Source organism: Penaeus monodon, chromosome 36 (genome assembly GCF_015228065.2).
Source record: "Penaeus monodon isolate SGIC_2016 chromosome 36, NSTDA_Pmon_1, whole genome shotgun sequence".
Lineage (NCBI taxonomy): Eukaryota > Metazoa > Arthropoda > Malacostraca > Decapoda > Penaeidae > Penaeus > Penaeus monodon.
In genome coordinates this window covers 23,894,349-23,905,742 of record NC_051421.1, presented here as the reverse complement: position 1 = coordinate 23,905,742, position 11,394 = coordinate 23,894,349, and the positions used below count along the sequence as shown (strand labels likewise).

Genomic DNA, 11,394 nt, shown 5'->3' with positions numbered 1-11,394 from the left:
TTATATCATCTCAACCGCTGCTCACCTGAGCTGGTGTCATTCTGCGAGGCCCTTTCTCTGGTTTCTTGGCAACTAAATTTCCTGTTGATGAACGTGCAACACGCTGCTTTCCTTGATAGGACTCTGGTTCTTCTTTTGGTACTACTTTTGTCTGGAAAAATAAGAGATACTGTGAAAACAAAAAACAAAGAAATCATAAACCTAAGCTCATAAATTAATGATGCAGAGCTCCAACATGAATTTCTTTTAACCTAATGGCCAGACAGCAGGAATACATGCCATGTCTACTGTGATTTTAGCTTGTTAATTATGTTTACACACAGATAGCCCAAAAATGCCTAGTTACTAAGAGGTCAATCATTTTTTATCTTACTGTTTTTTAGTCCTTCCTAGCTAATATGTTTACCCGCTTCTTTGACTTTTGACAAGATCCTTTTTTATTATTTTGTTATTTTTTATTGATATTAGTATTAGTATAACAATATATTAATCAAAATGTCAATAATACTAATAATTGTAGCAATATCTAAAGTATTATAAGATACATTTTTCCAAAAATTAAAGGAACGGGGAAACCAACTGCTGTTATAATATTAATGTTAGTAATAGTATAATAACTATGGTTGCAGGATCAAAAAGAAAGTTCTTGACCAGCAGGTTTAACTCAAAATGACAAAATAACATGTCACTGTAGTTCATAGATCTTAAAACTATTGATGTAATTCCCGAGTGAAAAATACATCTCAGAGTGTTTTCAGTTTCTTGTATACATTCTTCCACTAACCTTTTTAGATGACATCTGAAGCTGAGAATCTTCAGGTTGGTATTCGTTGAACATCCTCATGCATTCCTCCATTATAGCTGGATCATCCTTATCTAAGTCATCTAGATCATAATCCTCATCATTATCATCCAGATTCTGGGAAAAAATAAGGAATTTACTCTAACGGCATAGTATTTAGTTCAATTTATGGTCATATGAATTTTAAAGTCCTATCAATTCTAAAAATGTATTACAAATCCATAGTTTGCATACCTCTAAATGCTGCAAATCATATCTATCACTAGAATTAATCATTTGCTCCCAATCATCCTGTGGGATCTCATCTAGTGCAGAAAGGTCTGGTAGTGGGGAATCATTTCCATCTGTGAAGAAATGTCTGACTCAATTTTTATTCTAAAATCACTGAATAATATGGTACTGAATTTGTCTACAAAGGAAGACTAATTCAAATATAGGAAACAAAAAAATATATAAAAGAATTCTAATTCAAATGTAGAAAACAAAAACACGTTTCCATTTGAAACATTTTGGAAAAAATGAAATGATAATTACCATTACAAGATTCTCTTTCACAAATCCCATTTGATGCTTCATTTTCTGTGGAATATCTTTTATTTCTGGAAGATTCTTTGATTTTTCCATCAGCTTTACTGCTACTGCTTCCACTGTTGCCGTGTTCTTTATCTTTGGAATGACTTCCACTGCTGTGTTTTCTGCTGCTGCTGCTACTGCTGCTGCTCTTTTGACTCTTTGAACTACTGCTATGTTTGCTGCTATGATGTTTAGCATTTCCACTTGAGTGACTGCTAGAAGTTACACCTGATTTTTCTTTGGTTTTGCTGGAATGAGTCTCCTTACTGCTGCTAGTACTACTACTCACAGTAGTACTGCTGTGTTTACTAGAATTACTACTGCTTTTGTGCTTGCTGGAAGAACTACTGTGATGACTACTGGAACTTTTATGACCACTACTCTTTTCTTTACTACTGCTAGAAGAATGCTTTCTCTTGGACTCATTTTTGTTATCTTTGCGAGAGCTGGAGCTGGATGAACGATCTACCGATTTCTCAGTTTTAGAGCTTTGGCCTGATTTACCTTTTGAAGGAGTGTCACTCTTCTGATTAAGTGAATCATCATTCAAAAAAGGCTCTGTACTATCGATGTCATCTCCTGTTGAGTCTTCATTGCTGTCATTACCAGCGGCTGCCACAGCATCAAAAATAGAGATTTCCTTCAGAACTTTTGGCTTTTGTACCTGTTGAGTGCTGGCAATCACCATATCAAACATAGACATGACTTTACCCTGAGAATCCTGAGCAGTGTTTTCTTTCTTGCAAGAATCTTCACTACCTCTTCTTTTTATTCCTTGTTTGCTGCTTCCTGAGATGCTTTCATTTTCTGACTTTTTAGATTCTGTACTTTGGCGCCTCTGTGAGAAACCTTTGTCAGACATGCTATCTGTACTACTTTTTCTATCTTGCCTACTCTTCTTGTGCTCTCTGTCTGAGCCCTGCTTAGCTTTCTCACTTTCTTTGGAAGAAATGTCACTACTAGGCTTTGAATGTGAACTTCTCTCCTGTTTAGTGCTCGAGTCACCTGAACTTTTTTTCTCACCATGACTTTCGGTCTCTTCTTTTTTGCCAGAGACAGAAGAAGTCTGTTCTAAGTCTTTCTCAATTTTGACAATTGACAGATCAGGAACTGTGGGCTCCTTTTCAATTTTTATTTTGCTTGGATCAACTGGCATTGGTACTGATAATGGCTGGGTTTTATCCTTGGCATTTCCTTGGCTATCACTTGTAGAGTTTCTTCGTTTTAAGCTATCCTCACTTTCCCTTCTATTACATATCTTCTGATTATCTTTATTTTTTCTCTTACCAGGGCTTTGGCTTTGACTTCTGCTGCGACTTCTGTCTCGGCTTTCACTACGACTTCTGCTGTGACTTCTGCTTCTACTTCGGCTCTCACTAGAGCTCCTGCTTGAACTGCGACTACTACTGTGGCTTCGGTTTCTCTTTTTCTTGCTTTTGCTTCTCCTTCTCTTGTATTTATATTTCTTATGATGCTTTCCTCTTTTCTTGTGTTTCTTGTGTTTTTTAACCTTATCTAACTCTTCATCCTGGCTGTTCTCTCTACTAGCATCACTTTTCTCATCCGCACTCTCTTCTTCATCTCTGTTTGAGTCCTTACTGTCCTCATCATCTGAGTCACCTCTACTATTACGATGTTTTCTTTTCTTCTTACTATGGCTGTATTTCCTACGCCGTTTGTGACTTTTCTTTTTCTTTCTTCTGTGGTAAGAATGTTCTGAATCTGAGCTGCTTGACCGATCCCTCTTCCTCTTTCTCCTGTGTCTTCCCCGTCTATGTTCAGAGTCACTGCTCTCATCATCTTTGGCTGAAACATCTCCCTTATTTTCCTTTCTTTGCTTTTCATCTTTCTCAGGATCATCTTCCTCATCTTCTGAATCAAGATCTGGATCTTCACTTTCACTTTCACTCTTTCTCTCCTTCTTCTCTGACTGAGAATCCTTAGTTTCTGTTTCTTTATCTGGTAATTTCTTTTGTTCTTCTTTTGAGTTCTCTCCCTGAACAGTATTTTTCATCTTTTGCTTCTCACTATTGCTAGTAGTGTTTACTTCTAGCTTTTCTTGTGATGAATTTTCAGTTGGAGGTGGTTGAATTTCCTCTTTATTTGATGACAAATTTGCTAAACTTAGAATTTCCTTATCTAAATCAACTTTATACTTTTTAACAGTTTTTGAAGCTTCTACTCTCTGTTGAGTCTTTTTGGAATCTTCTTTCGAGTCAGCTGTTTGCTGTGAATCTTCCCCATCCATTAACTGTAAGATTTCTTCTAACGGATCACCTGTCTCTTTTACTTCTGGTACTGTGCTCCGAACCTGCGGAGTCCAGTTTCTAATATTGCGTCTAGATATTTTGGGGGCACTGAGTGTATGGACAACTTGGGGAAGTAAAGAATGGCCTTTGCTTTTATTCTTTACTTCATCTTTACTTGGCTGTTCTTTTGGCTTTACACTTACTTCACTTTTCTGTATTGGATTGTTGACTTTTACTGGATTTATCTCTTTTTCCTCTTTCTCCTTCACTTCCTTCTCTTCTTTTCCAGGTACATTTTCACTGGTTTTGCAATTTTCACTGTCAGTTTTAGATGTAGTATACACAGTGCTATTAAACATTCCAAATCCATCTGAAGATGAAGTAAAAACTGGAGATGGGGGCAAAAAGTAAGATCCTTCTGCCAATGTCCTGACTTTCAGTTGAATTTTTCTTTGATGTATCACAGCTACTACTGTCAAGATTTGACATACATTGTGCATCTGAAATCACAGTTGAATTTTTAGTAGTTTTCTCTGTAGTGCATAAATTATACTGAAGCTTACCAAGAGCCCTTACTCTCTTTTTCTTCACTTTAATCTTATTATTCTGTGAGTGTTCTGCAAGCACCTCTTCTAGGATATCAAAATCATCTCTTTTTTTATCACCCTCACCATCATCAGAAGAGAAATCTGTAGCTTCACTGTCTACAGAACTTTTGGTATTAACTTCTCCTTCCAAAACATCTGAAATAACACTACTGGCTGATAGATTAGATGGGACATACTTCATAACCTTGGATGGTGTCACTTCCTTATCACTGCCTTCTACAGACCTCTTACGCTTGTTAAGTTCCTCTATGGGTGTGGGGTTATAACTAGGGGTGTCTGGCGGACGGAGGTATAGCTTCTTCTTTGTCTTGGTTTGGGTAATCTCAGCTGAGGCCTGAGCAATCAGTGCTGATGTATCAATTTTCTTCATCACAGATGAAGGATCAACTCCTGCTGCAGCCAGTAGGGGGTTTTCTGACAGGGCTTTCTTGACGGCATCACTTACTAGTTGTTGCAGCAACTCTGACTGGTTGCCTGAATTTGCTTCAGACGTTTCCGTGTCACTTGCCTCTTCTGTGTTTTCTCCTTTCTTGGGAGCTGAGGTCTCTGATTTGCTACATGTTGGTAAATCTGAAAGCAATTAAACATTATAATTATAATCTTATAAACATACAAACATACATATGTGTGCACGTGCATGTGAATGCACATGCGCGCCCGCACACACGCACACACACACACACACACACACACACACACACACACACACACACACACACACACACACACTTAGTTCCAAGAAGCTGAATAAGAATTACTAATCATGATAATGAGACAGGTAATACATTTTGGGGGGACAATCATTAAAAATTCTGAAGTGTTCGTACTGCTTGTGTACGGGATATATGTTTAGTACTCAAACATAAATAAAAACAAAGTCTTTCTTCGTCTTCGAGTTACTTTTCCTCTCTTCCCATTCCCATCCACACTCTCATTCTCTTCCCCAATCCTTCAGCCTATCAACTAATTTACATTCAACCTTTCTCAAAAAAATTGAAAAATGGAAAATCCAAATAAAAACAAATTAAAAGAAAATATCAAACCTTCAGATGTGGGTGTTTCAGTAGCTCTTTTGGCCTGAGTGACATCATTAATAACTCTGCTATCATCTGCATTTTCCGAGTCTGAAGTTATACTTTGCAACTGATTTGTGTTGGTTTCTGCAAACAAGGTTAAATAAAGAATAGAAAAAGAAAAGAAAAGAAAAGAAAAAAAAAAGCATCATTTCAAAAACATAAGCAGAAGAACAGGAAATAATAATAAATCATGGTATACTGAAGACATACATTCTACGTAAATAAATTGGTTATTGTTTCTTCCCTAGAAAACAAAAAATAATATTTTATGAACAATAAATAAGAAATAAAAATACATATATAAAAACAATGTTCATCTGTTTCTATCATGATTTTGGACAATGCTGGGGATAGAGTTGCATTTAGTGATGAAAGATGCTGGGCATGTCTTGGAAAATTAAAGGAGAAAATACTTGGTATAAGAAAGAAGGGAATAATCACAAAAGAAGAAGAAAAACAGACAAACTAACAAGCTAAATGATGGTACTGAGTGAATCAGAAAATCTGTAATGAGTTGTATCTGTGTTGTCTGCATAATTAATAATACACTACAGAATGTAAATTCTATAGTGAATAATATTTTTGAAAAAGAATTGAAACTTATTCAGCACCCTATAATGTCTGCAGTTATACAGTGATGAAATAACTTGTAGTAACCCGGGGAATGGTAGTTTTTCTAAATTTTCATGGTATACCTGTGTCGTTTTCAACCAAAACTCCTGACATACATAGAGTAGAAGATGGCTAAATAGTACATACAATAGGAAAGATCTATGAAATGTATGACACAGTTATTAAAAATAAAGGAAGTCATGAAATAAAAAACGGTAACAGACATGGTCCATGTGCTTTCTGTGCTCAAGTATACACCAAGAAATCTACACCAAGTATATCCTGGAACAACTAAGCTGTCTTCTCATCTCATGGTAAATCATTACCTCACTGTAAAAACTGTACAGAGTGGTAGTCATAATGGTCATGATTTTATTTCTTGAAGTGTGCCAAAGAAAAAAAATGTCTTGGAATTCAGTGATCTATCATATTCATGCAGGTTTACATTTTAAGAATTCAATTATCTATAACATCCATGTCAGTTACCTTTTAAAAATTCAGTGCTACAACAGTTCCATGATAAACTTAACTTACAATATTCTCAAGTATCCAGTGTGGAAGATAAACCAAAGTTTGGACATAAAATGACATAAACCAAGAACAGCTCTGATCAAAATGTAAATCATGGAGAGAGAGCAAAAGAGGTGAAGAAATTAAACTGAATAGACAGATATACATTTTGAGGTAAAGCCTCATTTCAACAGTAACTGGAACCCTTCCCATATTATTCAATAAGTCAAATCATTATAAATATCCTTTGCTGAGACTGACAATGAGTCTCTGCTTTTACTACGTTCCTCACACCCTGTTCGAGTTGCATGGTTTGTTTACAGCAACTTAGCTGATAAATGAAGAAGGGAACTTAGTCTCCAAGCAATGAATTTGGGCACTTTTATTTTTATATTGTGACATAATCATGTCTTACTACACTTTATATGACTTTTTGATTGGACTACATATAATTCTTTCATTTTAGTAGAATTTCCCATTTGTTTACTAAAATTCCATTTCCTCTAGATTAACCCAAGGAAGTTGTATATTTGATAAGTACAAAATTTTTGTAGCACCTGCACTGACCTTCATCTTCACTGATGAACAACTGACTAGAGCATTTTTGTCATAGTTGAGAAACACTTGTTTGAATTAGAGCAATCTATAAAAAAAATCTATACAAAATACTCTTCTATAGATAATAATCAATGAAAACTATCCCCTTAAATCAACAGGACAATTGTATGGTAGGTTACTTTTATTTTTCTTATTGTTTGGGTCTTCATGAAGCCACTTGTTGAATCCAAAATTATGTATTTGTTATTTTGGGTGTGGCACATAACTTAGATTCATGATGCAATCAGGAGGTTTATTGTCAAGTAAGCAAACCAATGCAAGTTCTATCCTGGAGAAAATATTGTCATTTATTGGCATTTTTAATAATATGCAGTTAAATGCAGAGGCAATCGCAATCACTGTACACACATTATTCCATGTGGATGAGTAAATTGAAAAACAATTACATATTCTTTTAATTTATTTCACTTTGCAGAAATATATTATGAATCCCCCTAACACAAAAATACTGACTTCCCAAGGGCTTTCAAGCCTGATGAATGGAAAAGAACAAGTTGCTACCTCAGAAAATAAATGTCTGCAACAAAAATGGGTTCATTCACCTTATACCTATATACACACAAAATTATGAATCTTGGTTGTAAAAGGCATGTGTGGTATCCTCAAAGGAAAGAAAGAAAAAAAATGAGAAAGATATATGGAGACCTGTGCTCTCATTTCCGGTTTCATAATAAAGGCAAATCAAAGACATGTATTTATAATTGCTAATTCTCTGTCGTGGGGAATGAGAAAACGCTGTGACTCCCGGTTCTAACGTCCGGCCACACTGGCTCCCACGGCTTCAAGGTCCTGTGACAAATGAAGAAGATCCCGAAAGCCCTTTTTTGTCCCTTGCTTAAGAGTGCTGACCTCTCCTAGGGTGGTGGTGGAAGTGGCAGAAAGGCCGATGACATCGACCTTTCTCGTAGTCTGGGCAGGAGACGCCCCGGAAATATCCTGACGTGGGCAGCATGTCTCCTGTCTTTCCTCAAATTCCAGTGCTGTAAGAGCGAGCGTCGACTACTTCATGCTGTATGCAGGCAAAAAACAAGCTCGAGATGCAGTTCTTGATCCTCTGTGTTTTGGTGTTGTGCTGCGACTTTCGAGCTCCGATACATTTTCTGAGATATTTGTGAAGAAAATTAATATACAGTTATCTTACATGCGATACAAAGCATCATATACTGATCTCGATTAAATTATAAAGTTTTCACATGTAGGGGTTGGCTTAGTTTTAGAAATAAAAAACATTTGATGAATTGCGAATGCGCTTCTAAACAAGAGAGAGTAGAACCGCGGCGAGAAAACCCAAATTATCCCAGTCACATTACGCAATTACAGTTGTAAATGGATGAGGAATGGTTAAGGAAGCAGACGTGGACTTATTCATCTGAAGAGGTTATTTCGGAATGAAATCACGAACAGAAGATCATAATTCACGAAGGGGACGCATATATGTGATGTTTGGAGAAAGTTTTATGAGTATCTTTATATATATATATATATATATATATATATATATATATATATATATATATATATATATATATATATATATATATATATAGTATATATATATATATATATATATATATAATAATAAATAAAAAATATATATATATACATATACACACATATATACTATATATTATATTATTATTTAATAATAATAACATTAAAATAACAAACAAACCACACCATATACACACCTACTATCTACACTATTTACATACACACACTACACACACACCCCCACCACAACACACACACACACACACACACACACACCACACACACCACACACACAACACACACACTACACTATACACACTCACACATCACAACACACACAAACACACATAGACATATATCACTATGATATGTATACAATATAAAATCATATATATATATATATATATATATATATATATATATATATATATATATATATATATATACATATATATAAAAAACAATATATATATATATATTATATATATAGATATATAATATATTATATATATATATATATATATATATATATACACACACACACAACACACCACACACAACACCACACACACACACACACACACACAACACACACACACACAACACACACACACACACACACACACACACACACACACACAACATATATATATATATATATATATATATATATATATATATATATATATATATATATATATATATATATATATATATTGCTGTGAACGCCGTTTGCGTATTGCGATGTGCAGTAGTATTGGGCGGGAAAAATGGCGCGAGAGGGGAAAAATCAGAGGGGACTCAAGGACGGGCGCCTGCACGTATGTGGACTGTTTTCCGTGTTGTGATTTAACTGGAGAATAAAGGAAATAGAGAAGTGCCATCGTTTTCTCTCCTCCACGCCACGCTGTTGCAAGGATGATTTGCAATAATTGTTGTCAGGAGTGGGATCCACATGTATTATTGAAGAATAATAGTGAACTTGTGCGAATGGCGAGAGTGACGAGATATGGCGGGTCAGGGCGAAGGTGAGCAGTTTTCGCTCGTAGATATCATGGCGGCTATCCAGAAGGTAGGAGAAGAAAGTGCGAAAGTGCGTGGGTAGATAGAGGCAACGACATGCCAAGCGTTAAAAGAGATGAATGCATCGAAGAAGGAGTGGAGTGAGCGAACAACCCAGATAATGGCAAACCAGATGCGCGTCGTGGAGAAGCAGACGAAGGAGAGTCGCCTGGAAGTGAATGAGACCCGTGAGGTAGTCAGTGAATTTAAGAAAGACCAGAAACAATGGATAGATGACACCTACTGCAGGCTTGCAAGTGTGGAGTAGAGCGTGCAGTATATGGAAGGGAGTTGGAGTGACATGATAGAAGTGAAGCAAGAAATTCGCGCACTTCAAACAGTGGGAGAAGAGACGGAAGAAGAAATTAAGGAAGCCAAAGAAGAAATGAAGGAAGAAGGACGTAGGAAGCTGGAAAAGACGAAAATATCGGCAGTGGGACTACAAGAGGTACCGGCATCGAGTGAGGCAGTGAGCGAGGCCAGGGAGACGTCGCTTGATCCGATGCCTGAGCAACCTAAGACGCCAGGCAGCCACGTGGGCTCGGACTCTCCTCGAGCTTCCCAACGCCTTCTCTACGTTCAGCCAGTAACAAGACAAGAAGGAAACCGCAAGATTTTGATGGTCGGGTATCACTGGAGGCCTATCTAGCACAATTGGAGTATTGGCGGTGGCACAAGACTGAGATGAGCAGGAAATGGCAGTGCAATTGGTAACTAGTCTCGGGCCAAGCTGTAGAAACTCTGGGACACCTAACACCAATACAGAGGGCAACATACTCCACTGTCAAGGCAGCATTGGAGCGCAGGTACGGACACCGGCACCAGGCCAGATTTAGGACCAGGGTGAGAACACGAGGAGAAACATTTCAACAGCTGGCTCAGGAGTTAGTAACTTGTGCGTTGTGCTTACGCCAGAGTGAATGAAGATCTGGTGTCTGTTCTGCTGAGGGACCAATTTGTGGATGCTTTGCAGGATCAACAACTACAAGTTTATGTAAAGCACGCCCATACCACAGACTTACTACGGAGGCATTGGCACTAGAGTACGAGTCGTTCAGGATGAGCATCAACAGTAGTGTAGTACAGCTGTACCCAAGAGTCCAGCAAGGTCCCAGAGCTAGGCATGCACTGGTGAGGAGGCGCTTGAGCAGTCCCAAGACGAGATTCGAGGGAAAATGTTAGAGATGTGGTCAGCAAGATCATTATAAGCAATACTGCCCCAAGGTTAAGATGCAGTCAACCGATTACATGGCTTCAGGATACCAACACCAGCCCTGCTACTGGAGCTGCAGTGAACAGGGCTATCTGTTACAGAAGTGCCCGATGCAGTCTGCGGGGAATAATGGGAGGCTGGAGGAAGGGGCATGCCAGCCGACAGCTGCCAGGCCCCGGTCCATTCAATTTCTTGCAGAGCTTGGACAATAGCAGCTAAACCACAGGTCAAGGGTGCAGTCCGTGGCAATCCATATTGTCTTACAATAGACATTAGCACAGCCAGGACCACCATCAACACAGTTACCACAAAGCTAGGCCTTCCTTCTTGTATTATATTGAATTAGTGGAGTCACGGCAGGGGTTCCAGGGAGGTGGTGATAGCGATTGGTGGCGCCGAGCACCGTCTACTGGCGTATGTAGCAGACATAGCAGACCCTGCCTCCTTGGTCAGGACTATCTTCCGCAATGTAAGGTATTGGTGGATTTCAAGACAAAGTCTTTGCAAGTTAGTGACGTGGAGGTACCTTTTTCAAACAATAGTGGTGAGGCAGGTTGAAGTAAGGAATGATGTGCCTCCC

At 37.8% G+C, this 11,394-nt stretch overlaps 1 protein-coding gene and 1 pseudogene across 1 annotated transcript in view; one reads left to right on the top strand and one right to left on the bottom strand.

The window, feature by feature from the left end:
* Nucleotides 1–4,523, bottom strand: part of LOC119595876 (NK-tumor recognition protein-like) — a gene marked incomplete at its 3' end in the record, with an annotated part of 5,227 nt that extends 704 nt beyond the window's left edge. The window contains 4 exon segments of the mRNA XM_037945078.1: nucleotides 26–151; nucleotides 785–919; nucleotides 1,037–1,146; nucleotides 1,337–4,523. Of these exon segments, the coding sequence (XP_037801006.1) occupies nucleotides 26–151; nucleotides 785–919; nucleotides 1,037–1,146; nucleotides 1,337–4,124 (3,159 nt within the window).
* A 5,025-nt stretch (nucleotides 4,524–9,548) lies between these two features.
* On the top strand, nucleotides 9,549–11,026 carry LOC119595579 (annotated as a pseudogene).
* Nucleotides 11,027–11,394: the final 368 nt, after the last annotated feature.